General features: G+C 44.9%; 1 protein-coding gene across 3 annotated transcripts in view; it reads left to right on the top strand.

Annotated features, from left to right (window-relative positions):
- Window positions 1-11,236, top strand: part of LOC139384484 (myotubularin-related protein 13-like) — a 144,836-nt gene extending 133,600 nt beyond the window's left edge. For all 3 annotated transcript variants that reach the window (XM_071129273.1, XM_071129272.1, XM_071129271.1), the window contains 10 exons: window positions 371-472; window positions 5,561-5,746; window positions 6,790-6,916; window positions 7,233-7,363; window positions 8,336-8,560; window positions 8,644-8,751; window positions 8,977-9,167; window positions 9,324-9,411; window positions 9,507-9,638; window positions 9,803-11,236. In XM_071129273.1, the coding sequence (XP_070985374.1) occupies window positions 371-472; window positions 5,561-5,746; window positions 6,790-6,916; window positions 7,233-7,363; window positions 8,336-8,560; window positions 8,644-8,751; window positions 8,977-9,167; window positions 9,324-9,411; window positions 9,507-9,638; window positions 9,803-9,901 (1,389 nt within the window). In that variant the 3' untranslated portion in view covers window positions 9,902-11,236. The remainder of the gene's footprint in view (window positions 1-370; window positions 473-5,560; window positions 5,747-6,789; window positions 6,917-7,232; window positions 7,364-8,335; window positions 8,561-8,643; window positions 8,752-8,976; window positions 9,168-9,323; window positions 9,412-9,506; window positions 9,639-9,802) is intronic.
- Window positions 11,237-24,450: the final 13,214 nt, after the last annotated feature.

Here is a 24,450-nt window from a genome sequence, read left to right as displayed (position 1 = left end):
CAACGAGCCAGCGGCGTGCTCTCCATGTTCTTTCTGTGTGACTCTGACCTCATCCTATATTCTCTCCTCATCCAATAAGATTATTTTCCAAGGGAAATGACAACGATACAAACAGACATGGGAGAACCACCAAATTGTTATCATAGTGACCCTCGCAGCGTATGGCCCTGCATTAAATGTGTCATAAACTACAGAACAATATTATCTGGGAGAAGCCCTGCTCAGGCTCCACACCGTCTTCACAGGAACAGCTTAACGGCATGAACTGACTGTGTGTGTGTGTGTGTGTGTGTGTGTGTGTGTGTGTGTGTGTGTGTGTGTGTGTGTGTGTGTGTGTGTGTGTGTGTGTGTGTGTGTGTTTTCCCTGCAGCTTCACAAGCTCCTGCAGTTGGCCCTGATTCTGGTGGAGCTGCTGGACAGTGGCTCGTCCGTCCTGCTGAGTCTGGAGGATGGCTGGGACATCACCACACAGGTGATCCTCACGAGCACACACACACACTGCCTCTCCCCCAGCAGGAGTAGTGGAAGAGAGGGCCTGGTGATGTAGGAGGGTGGGTAGGAGAGAGAGGGGGACTGGGTGTAGGAGAGGGACTGGGAGGGTAGGAGAGAGTGGGAAGAAAAGGAAAAGAGAGACATCTTGGCTGAAACTGACAGGTGAAACGTCTACACCCGGTGTGTCAAACATACGGGCCCGAGGTCCAATCCTGCCCCACGGGTGGTTTGATTTAAAAAGTGTGTGTGTGTTTGTGTGAGTATATACCGTATATCACAAAAGTGAGTACACCCATCACATTTTTGTATATATTTGAGTATATATTTTCTTGTGACAACACTGAAGAAATGACACTTTGCTACAATGTAAAGTAGTGAGTGTACAGCTTGTATAACAGTGTACATTTGCTGTCCCTTCAACACACAGCCATTAATATCTAAACCGCTGGCAACAAAAGTGAGTACACCCCTAAAAAAATGTCCAAATTGGGCCCAAAGTGTCAATATTTTGTGTGGCCACCATCATTTTCCAGCACTGCCTTAACCCTCTTGGGCAGGGAGTTCACCAGAGCTTCACAGGTTGCCACTGGAGTCCTCTTCCACTCCTCCATGACGACATCACGGAGCTGGTGGATGTTAGAGACCTTGCACTCCTCCACCTTCCGTTTGAGGATGCCCCACAGATGCTCAATAGGGTTTAGGTCTGAGACATGCTTGGCCAGTCCATCACCTTTACCCTCAGCTTCTTTAGCAAGGCAGTGGTCGTCTTGGAGGTGTGTTTGGGGTCGTTATCATGTTGGAATACTGCCCTGCGGCCCAGTCTGCGAAGGGAGTGGATCATGCTCTGCTTCAGTATGTCACAGTACATGTTGGCATTCATGGTTCCCTCAATGAACTGTAGCTCTCCAGTGCCGGCAGCACTCATGCAGCCCCAGACCATGACACTCCCACCACCATGCTTGACTGTAGGCAAGACACACTTGTCTTTGTACTCCTCACCTGGTTGCCGCCACACACGCTTGACACCATCTGAACCAAATAAGTTTATCTTGGTCTCATCAGACCACAGGACATAGTTCCAGTAATCTATGTCCTTAGTCTGCTTGTCTTCAGCAAACTATTTGCGGGCTTTCTTGTGCATCATTTAAGAAGAGGCTTCCTTCAGGGACGACAGCCATGCAGACCAATTTGATGCAGTGTACGGCTTACAGGCTGACCCCCACCCCTTCAACCTCTGCAGCAATGCTGGCAGCACTCATATGTCTATTTCCCAAAGACAACCTCTGGATATCACGCTGAGCACATGCACTCAACCTCTTTGGTCGACCATGGCGAGGCCTGTTCTGAGTGGAACCTGTCCAGTTAAACCGCTGTATGGTCTTGGCCACCGTGCTGCAGCTCAGTTTCAGGGTCTTGGCAATCTTCTTATAGCCCAGGCTGTAGAGCAACAAATTTTTTTTTCAGATCCTCAGAGAGTTCTTTGCCATGAGGTGCCATGTTGATCTTCCAGTGACCAATCAGTATGAGGGAGTGTGAGAGAGATGACACCAGATTTAACACACCTGCTCCCCATTCACACCTGAGACCTTGTAACACTAACGAGTCACATGACACCGGGGAGGGAAAATGGCTAATTAGGCCCAATTTGGACATTTTCACTTAGGGGTGTACTCACTTTTGTTGTCAGTGGTTTAGACATTAATGGCTGTGTGTTGAGTTATTTTGAGGGGACAGCAAATTTACACTGTTATACAAGCTGTACATTCACTACTTTACAGTGTTGCAAAGTGTCATTTCTTCGGTGTTGTCACATGAAAAGATATACTCAAATATTTACAAAAATGTGAGGGGTGTACTCACTTTTGTGATATACTGTATATATAACTCCGCAAAAAATAAAACATCCCTTTTTCAGGACCCTGTCTTTCAAAGATAACTCGTAAAATCCAAATAACTTCACAGCTCTTCATTGTAAAGGGTTTAAACACTGTTTCCCATGCTTGTTCAATGAACCATAGACAATTAATGAACATGCACCTGTGGAACGGTTGTTAAGACACTAACATCTTACAGACTGTAGGCAATTACAGTCACAGTTATGAAAACTTAGGACACTAAAGAGGCCTTTCTACTGACTTTCTAAAAATACCAAAAGAAAGATGCCCAGGGTCCCTGCTCATCTGCGTGAACGTGCCTTAAGCATGCTGCAAGGAGGCATGAGGACCGCAGATGTGGCCAGGGCAATAAATTGCAATGTCCGTACTGTGAGACACCTAAGACAGCGATACAGGGAGACATGACGGACAGCTGATCGTCCTCGCAGTGGCAGACCACGTGTAACACCTGCACAGGATCGGTACATCTAAACATCACACCTGCGGGACAGGTACAGGATGGCAACAACAACTGCCCGAGTATCACCAGGAATGCACAATCCCTCCATCAGTGCTCAGACTGTCCACAATAGGCTGAGAGAGGCTGGACTGAGGGCTTGTAGGCCTGTTGTAAGGCAGGTCCTCGCCAGACATCACCGGCAACAATGTCGCCTATGGGCACAAACCCACCGTTGCTGGACCAGACAGGACTGGCAAAAAGTGCTCTTCACTGACGAGTCGCGGTATTGTCTCACCAGGGGTGGTGGTCGGATTCGCGTTTATTGTCGAAGGAATGAGTGTTACACCGAGGCCTGTACTCTGGAGCGGGATCGAGGTGGAGGTTCCGTCATGGTCTGTGGCGGTGTGTCACAGCATCATCGGACTGAGCTTGTTGTCATTGCAGGCAATCTCAACGCTGTGCGTTACAGGGAAGACGTGGTAGGCAACCCCCGGGATGCTGGCCTTCTAGGCAGAGTTCCTCTGTCCAGCGTCTGTTCTTTTGCCCATCTTAAACTTTTATTTTTATTGGCCAGTCTGAGATATGGCTTTTTCTTTGCAACTCAGCCTAGAAGGCCAGCATAACGGAGTTGCCTCTTCACTGTTGACGTTGAGACTGGATTTTGCGGGCACTATTTAATGAAGCTGCCAGTTGAGGACTGTTTCTCAATCTAGACACTCTAATCTACTTGTTCATCTTGCTCAGTTGTGCACCGGGGCCTCCCACTCCTCTTTATATTCTGGTTAGAGTCAGTTTACACTGTTCTGTGAAGAGAGTTGTGCACAGCGTTGTATGAAATCTTCAGTTTCATGGCAATTTCTCACATGAAATAGCCTTCATTTATCAGAACAAGAATAGACTGACGAGTTTCAGAAGAAAGTTCTTTGTTTCTAGCCATTTGGAGCCTGTAATCGAACCCACAAATGCTGATGCTCCAGATACGCAACTAGTCTAAAGAAGGACAGTTTTACTGCTTCTTTAATCAGAACAACAGTTTTCAGCTGTGCTAACATAATTGCAAAATGGTTTTCTAATGATCAATTAGCCTTTTAAAATGATAAACTTGGATTAGCTAACACAACGTGCCATTGAAACAAAGGAGTGATGGTTGCTGATAATGGGCCTCTGTATGTCTATGTAGATATTCCATTAAAAAAATAAGCCGTTTCCAGCAACAATAGTCATTTACAGCATTAACTAAATCTACACTGTATTTCTTATTAATTTGATGTTACTTGACCACAAACTTTTGAACGGTAGTATATCAATGAAATGAAAGCTAGACAGTCGGGGAGCGTATAATTTTTTTTAAACGATGGTTATAGAGGCCAATTTTGACTAAATATAACACATTTTCCCTCCGGGACCTCGTTGAAGACTGTATGCAGCCTCCATGGCTAAATGAGTTTGACAACCCTGGTCTACACTTACAGGTAAGGAAATAGGTCATCACGTCATCAGGTCTAACACACAGCTACGCCTTTAGTTTCAACAACTTATTTCCAAAGGAGTTCTGGCACTACACTTCCAGACAACCTGGTTAGTACACCATGCTGAAATGTGGTGTAACGATGCTGAGGCTGTAGGGCCCTATGTCACTGTATGCTGATTTCAATCGTGAAAGTGCTTGATTCTGTTTTTTAGGAGAGTAAACACAAGCTTGTTTTTATCCTCATCTTTTTTTATTTTCCTGTTCGCTCAGCGTTTTGTCACATTTTTGCACTGTGAGCTCACATTTTCCATGCCGACCTGTTAAGTGAGCGTGTGTTATTGGGGATGGCATTGTGCGCGTGGCCTCCCAATGTGTTTACTGGGCCCGTAAAGCCCATGGCTGTCGTGTAAAAGCACTGGTGTAGCCTCGCTTCCCGTGCCTGGCACGTGTCAGGCCCAGAACATCTTGCTCATCATGGTGGGGCCTGATCAGCCTTGCTCCAGGAAATGGGCTCCATATGCCTTGGCTCTTCATCTCTTGACCAACTCATAGACACCCAGCAGAGGAGAAGCAGATCCCTGTGTTTCTTGCTCTCCCCTCTTTCCTTTCTAATAGCCCCCTCTTCAGTGATGGTGCTATGGTCATTTAGGAGCTTAGGTTTGTACTGGGGAGGACTGCTGGGCTGTGATGAAGAGGACTTTTCACCAACTCCAGAAAGCCTGCAAAGCCTGCTCTGTTTTTTTGGAGGGTACAGTGGTGCTCTAGAGAGGGAGTGCAATCTGTTTCCCTCATTCATTCCACATGCATCAGGGTTCATCGGTTAGCTGACACAGAGAGGGATCCAGGCCAAGTGCCGGCAGCATGTGTGCAGTCAGACGACACGCTCTTACAGATATCAGCCATAACCGTCCCACTGCATATAGAGGGAGAGGATTCAAACCATAGACAGGAAAGGTAGTGTAACCACAGACCAGGGAGAACAGAGGTTACTGGTTTGGAAAACGGGGTCAATGGAGACCTCTCCTCGTCACCTACCCCTCTGTCACAGAAATCCAAGTCCTTGTCACGCCATTGACAGTTGGCAGCTTAGTCAGTCTTCGGAGTTTTAAAAGACTTCAAGAGTTTTATTTCATTCCCACCCTCTAACTCACCCCGTGTCTCTCTTTCTCTCTCTCTCTCTCTCTCTCTCCTTTTTCTTTCTCTCGGTGTCTCTCTTGCCGATGTTCTCTCTCTTTCTCCCTCTCCCTTTCTCTCTCCCTCCAGGTGGTGTCCCTGGTCCAGCTGCTGAGTGACCCGTTCTACCGGACTCTGGAGGGCTTCCAGGTGCTGCTGGAGAAGGAGTGGCTGTCTTTCGGCCACAAGTTCAGCCAGCGCTCCAACCTGACCCCCAGCAGCCAGGGCAGTGGTTTCACGCCCATCTTTCTGCAGTTCCTGGACTGCGTGCACCAGGCAAGCCTTGCACACCCACCTCCGAGGCCCACACCCCTTTCATTACCCCCCGTCCACACCCCTCTTCAACCCCTTCCCTCCCTCAAACCATACCTCCTCCGTGAGCTCATCACATTCCTTCAGAGAAGAGAAGAGGAGGCGGAGGAGGAGAGAGACTCAGCTGTCATTATCTATGGACTCGGTTGATTTTTTGTACTCTGCAATCCCCACATCGGATAAGTAATTTAGACAGAGTTGTACGCTGGGGAGTTTCAGCTGCAGGGCTGTTGCCCAGATGGTCTGTGAACCCCACGGTCAGTGCTGTGCTTTTCCGTGCTAGTGTTTTTCACCATCCCCTATGCATTTCCTCAGTGTTAAGAGCACCGAGTGGGAAAATTGCAGTTGTGGGGATTAAAAGTCTCTCTCCTCGGAAGGCGGGGTGAGGAGGAGGGGAGGAAGGTGCAGCTGAAGTGGATTGGGTTTTACATGCTCAAATGCTAACTTTAGAGAACTTTGTGTTTTCTGTCTCCCCCAGGGTCCGGCAGGCCAACTCCCATACACTTACATCAACACATAGTTTCTGAGTTTGTCTTTTGTAACTGGAGGGGCGTCTGCCAAGGAGGCCTGACAGAGGTTCTCTAGGGCCCGAAGTGCGATAAACAGGGGGAGAGGGAGTTTGATGAGTTTCTGAAAATAGAAGTTCCTCATCTCAGACACAGCTGTTGTTTTCGCCAGTACGCCCAGGTGGCCCAAAACATGCAAAAGAGCGGCAAGGTCCTCTCGCTTGGCCACTGCTGCACATTGCTGGACCGCTGCCTTCTAGCTCGGCCCTGCTTTTGTCTGAGAGTGATGATGTCAGTCACTGGCCTTTGCTCCCTGGTCTCCATTTAATTCTGCCAGTAATGGGGAGTGTATGTAGTCATAACGGACCCATCTGTAGTCATAACACAGGGACATGCTCCAGCCATCACAATGTGTCACCTTTCTCTCTCTCTCTCTCTCTCTCTCTCTCTCTCTCGCCACCTCTCTCTCGCCATCTCTCTCGCCATCTCTCCTCATTGCAGATCCAGGACCAGTGCCCCTTGGAGTTTGAGTTTAATCAGCACTATCTGAAGTTCCTGGCATACCACTACATCTCCAACCGCTTCAAGAACTTCCTCCTGGACTCCGACTACGAACGCCTGGAGCATGGTCGGTATAGTACAAATACAGTGTAAAGGGATGATTTAACAGTAATGCCATTAAGATCTGTACGTGTATTTAAAGTCTTTGGCAGAGTTGCGGGATTCAACAGGCAGAGTGTTGAAACTACTGTTCTGTCTGTGAAATGATAGTGTGTAATGATAGTGTAATGGGTCAGGTATTTCAGGATACTGACATGTTGCAGTGAAGCACTTCTAAATTACCTAGATCCTATCTCTTATCTTAGATCAGGGATTTGTCAGCTAATAGTGGTAGTGTGTCTCGGCCTGTTGAACAACCTCGTCTTTGTCTCACTCTTCAAAAGGCACATTGTTCGAGGACAAGCCGGGAGACAAGCAGACCAGGAGGGGGGTCTGTATCTGGGAGTGTATCAGCAGAATGCACCGGAGGAGTCCACTGTTCTTCAACTACCTGTACAGTCCCACAGAGGCTGAGGTGACTGCTTGTTTGTGTGTCTTGTATGTTGCAACTCCCCAAGCAAGTTTGCTGCCATCTCTGATAAGTAGCGTTGAGTACTTCATTCTGTTTGTGTATGTCAGCCAGATCCCCAATGGCCTTTTCTCTAGTTCACCCACTGACTCACAATTACGCACACCCATGTTCTCCTGTTCTGGACGTCCTCAGTAGAGATACACAGGGATCTTCACACTTTCCAGAGCAGCCAGTCTAGCTGCTAAAACTTCAGATCTCTCCCAGATGACATCCACAATGATGGATGGCCAGTCTACCACTCTCTTGCACCAGATGATGCCTTATTGCGATGACCTTCCAGTGTTCCTCTCCCAGTCCTTCTGAATGTTCTGTAGCAGACTGTTGATGTCGATGAAGACCGTGAGTCACAGGCCCAGGAGAGCCCAGCTGAACTCTGTTAGCAGTTTCTTATCAGTGTTGTTCGGGATCTTTTAATATCTGTGGTCGTAAAGGAAGCGTCTCGCTTAGCCTCTTCCAACTCCCTGACAGGGACTTTCTGATGTTGCTGTTTAACCCTGTCTTGGCATATGTCTGGTCTTCAACTTCAAAGTCCATCCCAATGGGTTAGTTGTGTTCATGGGAACCGTAAATCCTCTTCCCGCTGGCCAGCGATCGCGGCGGCTGTACCCATTATTTCAGGGGCGTATAAATCAGTACGAGGTGGAGGCAAACAGCCTACGTGTTTGTACACCCCAGGCCCCGACGTGATTAAGTGCTCAGGGAAGTGTTAGGTCCGGTGGGCAGCATTCTTTCCCACTGGCTGTTGACAGTGGTGTGCTCACTGAGAGATTGGACAGATTCACATCATTGGGGAAAGAACTCTACTCTACAGATTTGATTTCAAACTAGCCAAAATAGATATTTGTCTCATGTGTTATCTGTGTAAACATATCAGATTATCATAAGTTGTTTTTTGTTGTTTCATATGTTATTTAGCCGGTGCTCAAGCCCTCTATTAGCATCCCTGCTTTGAGGAAGTGGGACTTCTTCACGGGGGAGACCCTGTGCACAGGCCCGTCCTATGACTGGAGGATGCTGGCTGTCAGGTCGGAGAGCATGGAGGAGACGGACACCATCGCCACCAGCAAGAGGAGGATCGTGTGGCCCTGCTACAGCAGTGTGGGGCGCGCCCAGCCTGACGCCATCACCAAGCTCCTGGCTGTGAGTTCTAAAAGTCTGAGTTGGGATGATGTTATCCATGCCTGACTATGTGCCTGACACTGATGAGAGCCCTGTTGTTGCAGGACATAGAGCGGCTGGAGGGGGAGATGAGCCAAGCACCAGAGAGGTGGAAGGCCACTCTGGAGAGGGTCCGAGTCAGTATCCAGGAGGACCTCAAACAGGAGGGAAATGTAAGACAAACACAACACACTTTCCCATGTTTTCTCCTCTTCCCCCGACTCCTGTTTCCCATAAACCTCACTTACCCTGAACTCTTGTTTACTGGACGGTTCAGCTAGACAGCATTGTTTGACTCGTCAATCTGTGACAGACCATCGGGAGGATGTTTTGTCTAATGTTTCATTCAGCATTCATCTAATGCTTTTCTTATTCCATCTGTCTTGTCTGTTTTACAGCTCCGCAAGCAGTCTGTGTCCACCTCGGGGCTGATCCCCACGTCCAGTCTGCAGGCGTTCCAGAGACGTTCCATACTGCACCTGCCTGACACTGGCTTGGGGGAGGACAGCAGCCCCACTGCCACTAACGGGGTCAACCGCCGGGCCGCCACACTCTACAACCAGTTCACCCCCAAGAATGAGGAAAACAGGTGGGTCTCCACTCCCAGCACTGAGACGGCAAACAGGGACCGGGACTTCCAATTAGTCCTGTTTCCTCACCCAACTCTTCTGTAAAGCGTTGACACATAGACAGAATCTCTCTACCAAGCAGATGTTTTAAATTCATCTTAATGGTGTTTTTTCAGATCGTTTGAGGGGATTCTTTACAAACGAGGAGCACTGCTGAAAGGATGGAAACCTCGCTGGTTTGTTTTGGACATTACAAAACACCAAGTGAGTATTACAGCATGTTGCATGTTGCTACCAGTCTGTTCCAGGTAGTCTCCACTCCTATGCCAGTGGTGTTATATGTGTGTGTGTTGTCCCAGCTGAGGTACTACGACACGGGGGAGGACACTAACTGCCGGGGCCACATTGACCTGGCGGAGGTGGAGTCAGCTCTGATCGCCACCCCCACCATAGGAGCTCCTAAACACATCAGTGAGAAGGCCTTCTTCGATGTGAGTGTGTCTCTGGTTCTCCATTCCTCTGTCTGCTTGTGATCTTGTGATCTTTTCTGTGTTCTGTGGTAGAATACACTCCAGCCATGGCAGTATCAGGCTCTGTATGTCACATCCACCACTCCTGTCACTGTTGAACCATTGGTTGGGTGTTGTCATTCCAGCTGAAGACCACCAAGCGAGTGTACAACTTCTGCGCCTCGGATGCCCAGAGCGCCCATCAGTGGATGGACAAGATCCAGAGCTGCATCTCCGACGCGTGACCTCTGAACTCCCCAGCCAGGGCGTGGTCGGGATGTGGTCAGGTCACTGCATTAACACTAAGTGCAGCAAGGTGGCTGAGGGCAGAGACGTGGGCACATATATACAGTACACATTCAGCTCAGTCACCATGGGAGTGGCTTTAACATGAGGACCACAGTGATCTAAGTGCCTGTTAGTGGAGGCTATGCCGTACATCCATCCATCCTGCTGCCTTGCAGGACTTCAGGCAGTCTTCACTCTGTCTGCCTGACAGCTGTAGGAGTTGATGAATGTGTCCTGGTCTCTGCCGTCAGCTCTCTCTGTACTGTTCCTTGTTACTGCTACAAGGATCAACACTTATAGTGAAAAGTAAATGGCTGAAACGGATGGCTGAGCACTACTAAGGATAGTTTATGCCATTTCAGTTGTAAATAGATAAAAGCAATAGCACTGGCCATTTTAAACTGTGGGTTCAATATATAAACGAAAATATATAAAACATACAAGAGAATTTATATTAGATATTTTACAATGAGGAAAAGGTGTTGCTGCTTGACAAAAGGTCTAAACCACCAAAAACGGAGGTTTTGAAAATGCACAATATGACAAGGCAATTTGTTTGCACTTAGTTCTATAATATGCACTCCATATAGAATGATAGATTTTCTTACTGAGGCGAACAGCCAGGCAAAAGCCATTACTTTATGATGATGTACATATGATGATGATGTACATGATGTACACCTTTTCCTTATTATACAAATTGGAAGAGAGAAAAAACACTAAAGTTCAAAACATTTTCCTGACATTTTACATTTAAGTGATGTCCTCTATTTTTAAACATACACTATGAATGTTTTGACTCATGGATAACAGTTTGTTTGTTCTTGTGATGTAATTTTTTTATTTTTATTAAAAGAGTAACTCATTGTTAAAGTGTGGTGGCTTAATGTTTTATGTAAATACTCATGTGATATTCCATTTTTGTTTTATATATATATAACGTGTGTATGCTTTTCTAACTGAGACTGTAATAAGACCATGTCTTATGTGCCAATATAGTAACCTTGTTTCCTATCTTTGATGAGACTGACTGAGCCATTGTGTCTTTAGATGAAGAGGAGTCGACTCTTTCTCAGAATATCCAGAAAGGCTCTGTCGTAAAGACTTTTAAATCAATCAGTCAGACGGTGTTTGTTTCATCTGTTGTCTGCACCTTCCAGTTTGAGAGAACAAAGCAAAAGAAGAGCATCAAAGTCATTTCAGAAGCTATATGTTACTGTGTCTTTTGTACCATGTTTTGCATTGATACTAATGTTTGGTTTTGTTTATAAATCAAGAGTACTTGAACTAGCCAGATGATTGGTGTGATTATTTTACAGTAGATATGACGGCTGCATATTTGAGATTAAGAGAATTTACAAATTGTGAATTATGTGGCTTCTGATGAGTGTTTTTTTTTTCAATCTGACAATAATAGCCCTTTAGATGCCACCTACATCTAAAAGGGATGAGAGTATATTCAGGCGCCAGTAAGTCTCTATTGTATGTTGCAAAATACCTCATATATTTGCAGATAATAGGTCACAAGATATAGGGAACAAACCTGAACCTAACCTAAGCCACTTGAAATATGTTTGGCTTGTTATGAACCTCTCCTCTTGTTAAAAATAGTCTCTCTTTTCTCATGAAAGGTAAGTAGACACCACTCCAGCAGAATAGTTCATAAGGCCCGAGCCAAAAACTGGGCTTGGCAAGGATGTTTCACTTCCAGCAATGAGTAAGGAACTGGGCGAGAAACCCAACACAGAGCCACTGGCGTCTGCTTGGCGAGACTCGAAGGCACTCCTGGTCCTGGAGAGACCTGTCCCACAGCAGGAAGGCGGGAAAGCCCTAAACTGAAGTTCTCTAGAAGACATTGTGGACGTGTTCCTGATCCTGAGCACTCTCTCCCAGCTGGCTTGTACTGCGAGCAGGTGCAGTGCTGGCTAACATCTGGACAGACGCTTCTCTGGCAGGTCTCTCCATATTTAGCTGCCCCCTGGAGGAGTGGATTTACGCCTCCGCCCATGACGAGAGGGATGAGGCGGAAGTGGGGTTCCGATTGGATTTTCAGGAATGGAGCCGTTGGGACTCCTCAGTCCCTTAAGGAGAGTTAGTGGTTTAAAACTCACTCAACAGGCCGATGATGAATCCAAATTCACTGGTTCACCGCTGTGATTGTAGTTCATTGACTGTTCTATGACTATTTCACAAATAGATTGTCTGTGTTAGTAAATAATCTATTACATGAGGATGAGCAGGACATGAGACCTGGTTGATGTTACACAATTCTCCAGATGCAACAGTGCATTCGGTAAGTATTCAGAACCATTCCCTTTTTCTACATCTTGTTACGTTACAGCCTTATTCTCAAATGTTCCTCATTGATCTACACACAATACCAAAGCGAAAACCGGTTATTAGACATTTTTGAAAAAGTATAAAAAAACAGAAATACCTTATACACATAAGTATTCAGACCCTGTGCTATGAGACTCGAAATTGAGCTCAGGTGCATCCTGTTTCCACTGATCATCCTTGAGATGTTTCTACAACTTGATTTCTACAAATCCATTGATTGGAAATTATTTGTAAAGGTCCCACATTTGACAGTGCATGTCAGAGCAAAAACCAAGCCATGAGGTCGAAGGTATTGTCTTAGAGCTCTGAGACAGGATTGTGTTGAGGCACAGATGGGTCCAAAAAATGTCTGCAGCATTGAAGGTCCCCAAGAACATGGTGGCCTCCATCATTCTAAAATGGAAGAAGTCTAAGGTCCTGAGCGCTCTGGAGCAAGTTTTCATCAAGGATCTCTCTGCACTTTGCTCTGTTCATCTTTTCCTCTATCCTGACTAGTCTCCCAGTCCCTGCCACTGAAAAACATCCCTACAGCATGCTGCTGCCACCACCATGCTTCACCGTAGGGATGGTGCCAGGTTTCCTCCAGACATGATGTTTGGCATTCAGGCCTAAGAGTTCAATCTTGGTTTCATCAGACCAGAGAATCTTGTTTCTCATGGTCTGAGAGTTCTTTAGGTGCCTTTTGGCTAACTCCAAGTGGGCTGTTGTGTTCCTTTTACTGAGGAGTGGCTTATGTTTGGCCACTGTACCATAAAGGCCTGATTGGTGGTGTGCTGCAGAGATGGTTGTCCTTCTGGAAGATCCTGGAGCTCTGTCAGAGTGACCATCTGGTTCTTGGTCACCTCCCTGACCAAGGCCCTTCTCCCCCGATTGCTCAGTTTGGCTGGGCGGCCAGCTCTAGAGTCTTGATGGTACCAAACTTCTTCCATTTAAGAATGGTGGAGGCCACTGTTTTCTAGGGGACCTTCAATGCTGCAGAAATGTTTTGGTACCCTTCCCCAGATCTGTGCATTGACACAATCCTGTCTCGGAGCTCTAAGACAATTCCTTCGACCTCATGGCTTGGTTTTTGCTCTGACATGCACTGTCAACTGTGGGACCTTACATAGACAAGTGTGTGCCTTTCCAAATCATGTCCAATCAATTGTATTTACCACAGGTTGAGTCCAATCAAATTGTAGAAACATCTCAAGGATGATCAATGGAAACACGATGCACCTGAGCTCAATTTCGAGTCTCATAGCAAATAAGGTATTTCTGTTTTTTATTTTGAATATATTTGCAAAACATCTAAACCTGTTTTTGCGTTGTCATTAGGGGGTATTGTGTGTAGATTGGGGGGGGGGGGGATTTAATACATTTTAGAATAAGGCTGTAACTTAACAAAATGTGAAAAAAGTCAGAATCCTTTGCGAAGGCACTGTAACTGCAAAAGGTGCAACAACAAATAACTATTATTTGTGCAGTGACTGTTGAGACAAACGGTGTTTGATTGTAAAGTTATATAATACTGTAAGATATCATTACAGTTTTGTGCTTTCTGAATGTTTTCCACATTAGCTCATAGTAATTAGTCCTGGTGGTTTCGGAGAATAATCCCTCGAATCAGAATGGAAATCAAAACCTACTGCAAGTTCAAGATTCCGATTTTAATTTGGATCATATCTAGTGTCGTAAGTTACAGTTCTTGCTCCCATCCCAAGAAATGAATTCTAAATATAAGTTATAATTGTAGGACTATGAACCTAAAAATAACTCTGTATCGACTGGCAGGCGATAAATACAAAACAAATGTTTTTTTATTGGCGTCCCCAAGTCCCCGTGGCTGTTTTTCATTTACAGGGCACATCAGCAATCAGCATGTCCTGGAAGAAGTTGAGCTACACTAAAGCTACCCTTAAGAAACTAAAGTTACTTTGAAAAAGTAGTTTACTACATCCAAACTAAATTATCATACCTAAATCTGAAATTGCAAGGTCAGATCACTCTGGAGTCAGATGTTAAAAAGAATATATAATTTAGCATAAAAACACAATGTTTCAAGTGAGAATTAGGCAGGTCAGATTTAGAAAAATAAAATCTTGCCTACTACTTTACCCATATTTTATTTTCTTTCTGCAAAAAAAGTAGTGTGTAATTCCAGTAGTCAGCTACACTGCTACATGGTAAAAAAAAATGTATGAACTACTGAAAACACTACCAATATTTAAATTTAGTTCAACTATTACTAAGCTACAGCAAACTGTGATGAAATTTCCAAAACTGGCTATTTCAGTGTGACCCAGGATTGTACATGGGTGATTCGCAGTTCTGAGAACCCCATAGTTTCACGGGGCTTTGGCCCTCACAATGCACCTGCTCCAACACTCACTAAATACTCCTCCCACCATTGATCTCAACTCTGGGCGATCCATTTCCGCTCTTCAGAAAGGATGAGAATATAACCGTATGACAAAGCCAGTTCAGGGAAATCATGTTTGTGAATCATTAGGACAATCAGGGAATGATCTTATCTGGACCTCACCCCTCGACCCCTATTTGGAGCATGATTTTAACGTTAATTTATAGCCATGACAGGCAGATTCTCCTTGGCTTTGGGGGGTAAGACGAGTTTGCTGTGTTGGCTTTTCCTCGGCCCACTTGGTGTCATTTGTCTGAGGCCATCCATGTACTTATGTCAATCCACCCACGTTGTTAGTGACCCTAACTTCTACCCTACAGAGCCCAGGGTCCACCATGTGCACTAGTCAGAGCTGTGAGGTCACTCTGGGGAAACATTTCAACCAGAAACCAGGCATCTGCAAGATATTTATTCATTACTAGACCATCCGAAAGAATGTTCCCATTTCAAATCTATTGAGATGAGAATCTGTTGGACAGGCGTCAGATAAGCTGGATGCGGGTATTAAGGTTCTTTAAGACACGTAGACGGGGTTAGACGGGTCAGAGATATTTTTGCCTTATTTTTGGAATGTAGAGGCTTGTGCAATTAAGTCACAGAGATGAAGTTCAACATTCCCCGAGGGTGAGTACTGAGAACGGCCTGAATCCCTGCTGAATCACCTGCCTGCATTTTCACATCTGGATATTAGATTTATTTCTTTATTTGGATCCCCATTAGCTTTTGCTGATGCAGCACCTACTCTTCCTGGTGTCCACAAAAACACAACACATGACAAGTAATAAAACACTGATAGACAACGACGTTTACACAAATTTCAAATACAACAACATACAAACAATACACCAAAATGTGTGTGTCCCCACCGCCGTTCCATGAACTTGTTTAACCTGTTTTTTTAAAGGTCATTTTGCGGTTTGCTTGAGTAATTGGAGATGGAAGTGAGTTCCATGCGTTCATTGCTCTGTATAATACTGTGCGTTGCCATGAATTAGTTTTGGACATGGGGACGGTGAAGAAACGCCTGGTGGCATGTCATGTGGGGACGTGTTCCGGGTAGCCTCAGAATAATATCGACGTATACGCTGAATCGGTGAGTGAGTTTATAAGGAAGTGCATAGGAGATGTTGTACCCACTGTGACTATTAAAACCTATCCTAACCAGAAACCGTGGATAGATGGCGGCATTCGTGCAAAACTGAAAGCTCGAACCACCGCATTTAACCGTGGAAAGGTGACTGGGATTATGGCCGAATAAAAACTGTAGTTATTCCCTCCGCAAGGCAATGAAACAAGCGAAATGTCAGTACAAAAAGTGGAGTCGTAATTCAACGGCTCAGACACAAGCCTTATGTGGCAGGGTCTACAGTCTATCACGGACTACAAAAATAAAACCACGTCATGGACACAGACGTCTTGCTTCCAGACTAACTAAACACCTTCTTTGCCCGCATTGATATTACAGTGCCACCGACACGGCCCACTACCAAGGACTGTGTGCTCTTCTCTGTGGCCGACATGAGTAAGACATTTAAACTGTTAACCCTCACAAGGCTGCCGGCCCAGACGGTATCCCTAGCCGCATCCTCAGAGCATGCGCAGACCAGATGGCTGGTGTGTTTACGGACATATTCAATATTTCCTTATCCAAGTCTGCTGTCCCCACATGCTTCACATGTTCTCTATGTTCAGTTAAGGGCAAGGTGTGCTTGCTCTATTTTGAGCCAGCTGCATCTTTGCTAGATACACTACATGGCCAAGCGTATGTGGACACCAGCTCGTCAAACATCTCATTACAAACAAAATCATGGGCATTAATAGGGAGTTGGTCCCCCTTTTGCTGCTATAACAGCCTCCACTCTTCTGGGAAGGCTTTCCACTACATGTTGGAACATTGCTGTGCGGACTTGCTTCCATTCAGCCACAAGAGCATTAATTAGGTCAGGCACTGATGTTGGGTGATTAGGCCTGGCTCGCTTCGATGGGGTGGAGGTCAGGGCTCTGTGCAGGCCAGACCAGTTCTCCCACACCAATCTCGACAAACCATTTCTATATGGACCTCGCTTTGTGCACAGGGGCGTTGTCATGCTGAAACAGGAAAGGGCCTTCCCCAAACTGTTGCCACAAAGAAACATATAGAATGTCATTGTATGCTGTAGCGTTAAGATTTCCCTTCATTGGAACTAAGGGGCCTATCCCGAACCATTTCAAATGGACCCAGACCATTATTCCTTCTCCACCAATCTTTACAGTTGGCACTATGCATTGGGGCAGGTAGCGTTCTCCTGGCGTCCGCCAAACACAGATTTGTCCGTCGGACTACCAGATGGTGAAGTGTGATTCATCACTCCAGAGAACACGTTTCCACTGCTCCAGAGTCCAATGGTGGCGAGCTTTACACCACTCCAGTCGACAGTTGGCATTGCTGTTTCCATAGCTGTTTCCATGGCTGCTCCGCCATGGAAACTCATTTCATGAAGCTCCCGATGAACAGTTCGCGGCTGAGACTTTGTTGCTCCTAGACGTTTCCACTTCACAAAAACAGCTCTTACAGTTGACCGGGGCAGCTCTAGCAGGGCAGAAATTTGGCAAACTGACTTGTTAGAAAGGTGGCATCCTATGACGCTGCCAGGTTAAAAGTCACTGAGCTCTTCAGTAAGGCCATTCTATTGCCAATGTTTGTCTATGGAGATTGCATGGCTGTGTGCTTGATTATATACACCTGTCAGCAAAGGGTGTAGCTGAAATAGCCAAATCCAATAACTTTTAACTGGATAAACGTTAGCAGCAAATCTACACTGCTCAAAAAAATTAAGGGAACACTAAAATAACACATCCTAGATCTGAATGAATGAAATATTCTTATTAAATATTTTTTTCTTTACATAGTTGAATGTGCTGACAACAAAATCACACAAAAATGATCAATGGAAATCAAATTTATCAACCCATGGAGGTCTGGATTTGGAGTGACACTAAAAATTAAAGTGGAAAACCACACTACAGGCTGATCCAACTTTGATGTAATGTCCTTAAAACAAGTCAAAATGAGGCTCAGTAGTGTGTGTGGCCTCCACGTGCCTGTTTGACCTCCCTACAACGCCTGGGCATGCTCCTGATGAGGTAGCGGATGGTCTCCTGAGGGATCTCCTCCCAGACCCGGACTAAAGCATTCGCCAACTCCTGGACAGTCTGTGGTGCAACATGGAGTTGGTGGATGGAGCGAGACATGATGTCCCAGATGTGCTCAATTGGATTCAGGTCTGGGGAACGGGCGGGCCAGTCCATAGCATCAATGCCTTCCTCTTGCAGGAACTGCTGACACACTCCAGCCACATGAGGTCTAGCAGTGTCTTGCATTAGGAGAAACCCAGGGCCAACCGCACCAGCATATGGTCTCACAAGGGGTCTGAGAATCTCATCTCGCTACCTAATGGCAGTCAGGCTACCTCTGGCGAGCACATGGAGGGCTGTGCGGCCCTCCAAAGAAATGCCACCCCACACCATGACTGACCCACCGCCAAACCGGTCATGCTGGAGGATGTTGCAGGCAGCAGAACATTCTCCACGGCGTCTCCAGACTCTGTCATGTCTGTCACGTGCTCAGTGTGAACCTGCTTTCATCTGTGAAGAGCACAGGGCGCCAGTGGCGAATTTGCCAATCTTGGTGTTCTCTGGCAAATGCCAAACGTCCTGCACGGTGTTGGGCTGTAAGCACAACCCCCACCTGTCGACGTCGGGCCCATACCACCCTCATGGAGTCTGTTTCTGACCGTTTGAGCAGACACGTGCACATTTGTGGCCTGCTGGAGATCATTTTGCAGGGCTCTGGCAGTGCTCTTCCTGCTCCTCCTTGCACAAAAGCGGAGGTAGCGGTCCTGCTGCTGTTTTGTTGCCCTCCTACGGCCTCCTCCACGTCTCCTGATGTACTGGCCTGTCTCCTGGTAGCGCCTCCATGCTCTGGACACTACGCTGACAGACACAGCAAACCTTCTTGCCACAGCTCGCATTGATGTGACCATCCTGGATGAGCTGCACTACCTGAGCCACTTGTGTGGGTTGTAGACTCCATCTCATGATACCACTAGAGTGAAAGCACCGCCAGCATTCAAAAGTGACCAAAACATCAGCCAGGAAGCATAGGAACTGAGAAGTGGTCGGTGGTTACCACCTGCAGAACCACTCCTTTATTGGGGGTGTCTTGCTAATTGCCTATAATTTCCACCTGTTGTCTATTCCATTTGCACAACAGCATGTGAAATGTATTGTCAATCAGTGTTGCTTCCTAAGTGGACAGTTTGATTTCACAGAAGTGTGATTGACTTGGAGTTACATTGTGTTGTTTAAGTGTTCCCTTTATTTATTTTTTGAGCAGTGTATTAATATTCAAAGGCAATTAAACATTGGGTCAAAAAACAGTGTTGTAAAACATGTTTTAAGGAAATACATGTTTGTGTGTAGTGGTGTTTGTCCATTTACTGCTGGATCCCATCGGTCATTGTGTTCAGGACAAAAATAGAAAGGTTTACGGAAAAAGTTAAGCTCACAGGGACCCAGCAATCTGATTCAAACGTCATCATTGTGAAAGACAAAGCCTTGAAGTATATTATTTGAATGATGGCCAATCATACAAACAAACCATGCCATAAATGGAGCTGGCGTAACTTGTTGCATTATCTTTTGATGTACCACATTCCAGGTTGATGTGACAACCAAGAACTGGAGTTTCAGTTTCTGAGTGAGCGCACAGGCCTGTATTTTTATGTGTTGTCTTTTGCCCAAGCTAGTGCAGGTCCCTATCTCCATTGATGGCCTTGACTGGCGTGTGGTAGAGGTAGTTGTCAGATTGGTGCATTGCATGCCTGTCATTGGTGTCAATCATGACCCTCTGGCCTTGGGATGAACTGTCTGTTCCCGTAGAATATGGCAAAAAGTACTGCGTTTTGCCCCGTGATGTCAAGGCCCCCATTGGGAGCATGGATGCTGGCTGCGGCTGATGCCCACATATGATAGTTTCAGATAGTTTAACAGTCCTTCTCTGTTACCGCTGACTCCAGACGGGAAGGAGGAGACGCTCCAGTGAAGAGAGGGGGGCAGAAAGGTGTGTATGAGGGCGCCTCCCCTGTCAGATGCCAGGAACACAGTGCTGTTATTGTCTCGTCTTCCCATTCTTGATAAAGAGACCTGGGCCCTGCATGTCATGTGTGCAGCTTAAATGATGCATCATTGTAGCTGTCCATGGTTTATGAGAACTAGCAACTTTGTCAACATGCTTTTTAACTGATGCCTGGGATACAGTAGTATGGGGAACTTACCATATATCTTTTCTGTTGAAGCACAAGCAATAATTCAAGCCTCAAAAGCAACATTGGTGTCCCTTAGATTTCAGAGGGTCTGGGAATAGGTCATGAGATGGTTGCAAATAATACAGAGCATTTTTCTATTTGACCAATTTGAACATAATTTGAACATAATTAATCATTATTAATGGCCAAGATACATTTTAGAGGACTCATATTTCAGACATGGCCGACATGAGCGGCAGTAGGATAGACTTATGTAATTAAAGTGGAATAGCCATCAACAGTCACAAAATGTAAACCTCAGTCTGTATCCATTTGAGTCTGTCTGATCTCATCCATCAACCCAACCTAAGTATTCACACAGTAATTGCCTGGTCCATGTTCTGGCAACACACGGTTTTGCTGGGACAGTAAAATATCAAACTCATCCCCAAAGCCAACACCTCTTTGGACGCCTTTCCTTCCAGTTTTCCGCTGCCAATGATTGGAACAAATGTCAAAATTGCTGAAGTTGGAGGCTTATATCTCTAACTTTAAGCATCAGCTATCTGAGCAGCTTACCAATCGCTGCAGCTGTACACAGCCCATCTGTAAATAGCCCATCCAACTACCTACCTCATCCCTATATTGTTTTTATTTACTTTTTTTTGCTATTTTGTACACCAGTATTTCTACTTGCACATCATCATCTGCACATCAATCACTACAGTGTTAATTTGCTAAATTGTAATTACTTCACTACTATGGCCTATTATTTGCCTTACCTCCTTACTCCATTTGCACACAAAGTATATATAGATTTTTCTATTGTGTTATTGACTGTACTTTTGTTCATCCCACGTGTAACTCTGTGTTGTTTTTTGTCGCACTGCTTTGCTTCATCTTAGCCAGGTCGCAGTTGCAGCCCAACGGACCAAGCAAAACCATGAATCAAACTGCAGGTGAACTCCCTAATATATTGGGTACTATATTATCGAAGTCATTTTGACACATAATAGGTTAACTGTCAAGAAACAGACATTTCAAAGCATTCAGAACAGGTCCTAAGTCATCACTTATGACACAAATCCCTTTGCTACCTTCAGTGAACAAACCATGTTCTGTCCATTGTCTTATTTAGATTCCATGTTGCACCGAGCCTGGTGCTTGCTTATCCGTGCCAATCATGACACCTAGTGGTCAGAAAGCCTCACAGATCATTTGTATTCATGGAGTCGCAGCAAGAAATGCTATTCACCAACATTAATTTGTATTTTTACATTCACACATGTATGTAAAGTGAGTTACCTCTCACTTTCAGACAGAAGTTAATCATATTCATTGTTTTCTCAGCAGTTTCACCAATTATCAAAGGAACAAACATCAAGAAATGCTCTCACTCTGAGCCAACAACAGTTAGGTGCAGTTACCTGCTAGGATTAGGGTTAGCTTTACGGTGGAGCTTGTGGTTGAGGCTAAGGTTAGAGTTGAACTGGGGTGTGAACATGAAGCTAGGATTAGAGTTAGGGTTGTGATTGAGGCTAGGGCTAGGGGATCCAACAGAATCCAAGTTATCTAGATTCTACTGTATTGTGCCGGAGTATTGTGCAGAGGTTACGTTTCTGACTCTGGACCACACACCCCCCTGGGTGACGGGATTTCGAGACCTTTTGTCTTTATCCCTACTACTACTATCTGTATTTTCCACTGTCTCTTTTATAAAATAGTACAATACTTACTGTAAGGAGGTCAGTAAATAAGATATTTTTCCATTTTTGAAAAGGGGGATATTCTGTGTGATCTGATCTGTACACCCACTTCCCCCTCACAAAACATGTCATAACCATTTTTTTGGGCAATTCTATCCAAAACAATACATAAAGATCATTATATGGGCAATTGTGAGTTATTGTGACATATGTTGTGGATTACACTAAATCAGAGTTTGGCCCGCGAGGGATTTTGTATAATAAGAAATATTAAAAACTTTTTTTTGTGGTTGTTTTTTAGAAATTATTATTTGGGGTCTAAAAAACTCCAGACAATTTCAAAATCCTGATGTGGCCCTCAAGCCAAAAACTTTGCCCACTCCTGCTGTAAGTGATGGCAGCTGGAACCTCATTTTCTCTGTGTAGATGGCTTTGTTCTTTAAAGAACACTTACTGGCTGATATACTCTGATCAGTTCTCCCTCAATCCTCTGGCTGTCATCAGCCAATTGAGTCCTGCCTTCGATCTACCTGTCTACCTGTCACCCAACCTGTCTTTGACCTCCTCAGGCTATATGTCATCATGTATTAGTCATAATCACTCTTTATACTGTCATTCCATGTACAATCACATCATTGAGACTGTCATACAGTATGTCTATGAGACTAAACGTGTGTGTTTTAGACATTAAACAGACTATTAAACATCTCTCCACTGCTGGACTCCAGAGAAATGGAATGCATACCAAAAAGGGCATGACTGATAACTCATTACATGCCCTATGAAAGTGACACAGATAACACAGTGCAAATAAATGTGACTCGTATCACACCAAAGACACAGTAGAAGTTTTGTGTCCCCTATGCCTGTTTGTGCCGAGGTTGTGGAAGTTTGTGGGATGTAGTGATTGTCAAATAAGCATATTAGGGTTGTAAGACTGTCCCCACTCTGCAGTAAGAACAAAGCAAGCAGCATCCATCCATGATGTTGCAAAAAAATATGTATAAATAGTAAAGCACCCTTTGCTGGCTCTAACAGCCGTCCAATCAGTTGGCTGCTTGGTCTTAGTAAACTGATAGAGAGAATTATGTTTGAACAAATACAATGCTGCTTTTTTTTTAAAGGTTAACTACTGACTTTCAGCATGCATGTATGGAAGGGCACTCAACTTGTACTGCACTGACTCAGATGACTGATGATTGGCTAAAATAAATGGACGGTAATATGATAGTTGGAGGTGTAATGCTAGATTGCAGTGAAGCCTTTGATGTTATTGATCATCATTTGTTATTGAAAAAACTTGCTTGTTATGGCTTTACAACACTTGTCATCACATGGTTGGAGAGTTACTTATCCAATAGAACTCAGAGAGTTCTTCTCTTACATCAGATATTTACAGTGCGGTATCCCTCAGGGCAGTTGCCTTTGGCCATTACTATTCTCTATTTTTGCAAATGATCTGGCACATAAAGCTAAAATTACTATGTATTAGGATGATTGCACAATGTACACATTAGCACATACAGCCAGTGAGCTCACAGAGACTCTTACCAAAGAGTTACAGTCAGTGTCAGAATGGGTAATTAACAATAAACTGGTCTTAAATAAACCTAAAACCAAAAGCATTGTATTTGGTTCAAAGCATTCTCTTAGACCTAAACCTCAAATGGAGTTGTGCATAAATGGTGTGACCATTCAAGTTGAAGAAGCTGAACTCCTATGAGTACCATTGGATGGTTAGTTACCATGGTCAAGTCATATTGACAATTTTTGTGAAGCTGGGGAGAGGTATGTCTGTTATAACAAGATGATCTGTGTTTTTGACACAAAGATCAACTGCGCTAGTTCTTCAGGCTTCGATTTTGTCCAATCTTGATTCCTGTCCAGTAATATCGTCAGATGCAGCAAAGACCTAGCAAAGCTGCAGCTGGCTCAAGACCAAGCAGCACGCCTTGCCCTTAACCAGGGGTGTGTATTCATGGATGCCAGTGGAATAAATTCACTAAGAAAAATTATTAATATTATCTTTCGTCACTCTGTGTTTCAGAATTGTCCTTCAATTCACAAGAGGCTGAATATATCTCACTGGAGAAAGCTTCAGAGTGAGTGAAACAGCACCCCTCTGTCTCTGTATGTGTAGGCCATCTTTCTGATGCTGTCTGATCAAAAAGAGAATGACATTGCCTCCTGTGGTATCGAATGAAAGGGAAGCCAGCGAGCATTTGGCCTCCCTTGATATAAAATAGTATAAAATAATAGACAATCAGCATTGAGCTCAACTGTGAATGGTCCTGGCACACCATAAAAAAGTGTCAAGGGAAGCCAGTTTGGATTTGGCTTCACTCCAATCACATCACATCGAGAGTGTACGTCATTAACAGAAACAACTTGAATTGTTGCATCTCTTTGTGTTGTTGTCCTCCAGTGGGTAGCTAGCTAGCTAAAATTAGCCCTTTGCTAAATTAGCCATGGATGGAGATAGGGATTTGGATTTGTGGTTTTACTTAATTCTCTGTACTGGCTAATCATTATAACAGCGATTCTGATCCAACCATTTATTCATACATTGTGCCCCTGGTCTGAGAGGTACGTTCAATATGTAGCTAGCTATATGTAGAAGGCCAATGTTAACTAGCTAACGTTTCCATTAAAGGAAGTTAGGCTAGCGAGCAAGAATTTTAGCCAGGTAGCCTAGGACAACAAAAAATACAAGTGTGTACTGTATGACATAGTGATAGACCGTTTTTTCAATGTGAAAGAGAGGAGGATGGCAT

Source organism: Oncorhynchus clarkii, chromosome 26 (genome assembly GCF_045791955.1).
Source record: "Oncorhynchus clarkii lewisi isolate Uvic-CL-2024 chromosome 26, UVic_Ocla_1.0, whole genome shotgun sequence".
Taxonomy (NCBI): domain Eukaryota; kingdom Metazoa; phylum Chordata; class Actinopteri; order Salmoniformes; family Salmonidae; genus Oncorhynchus; species Oncorhynchus clarkii.
Note: the sequence above shows the minus strand (reverse complement) of the source record. Positions and strands in the feature narration are given on the sequence as shown.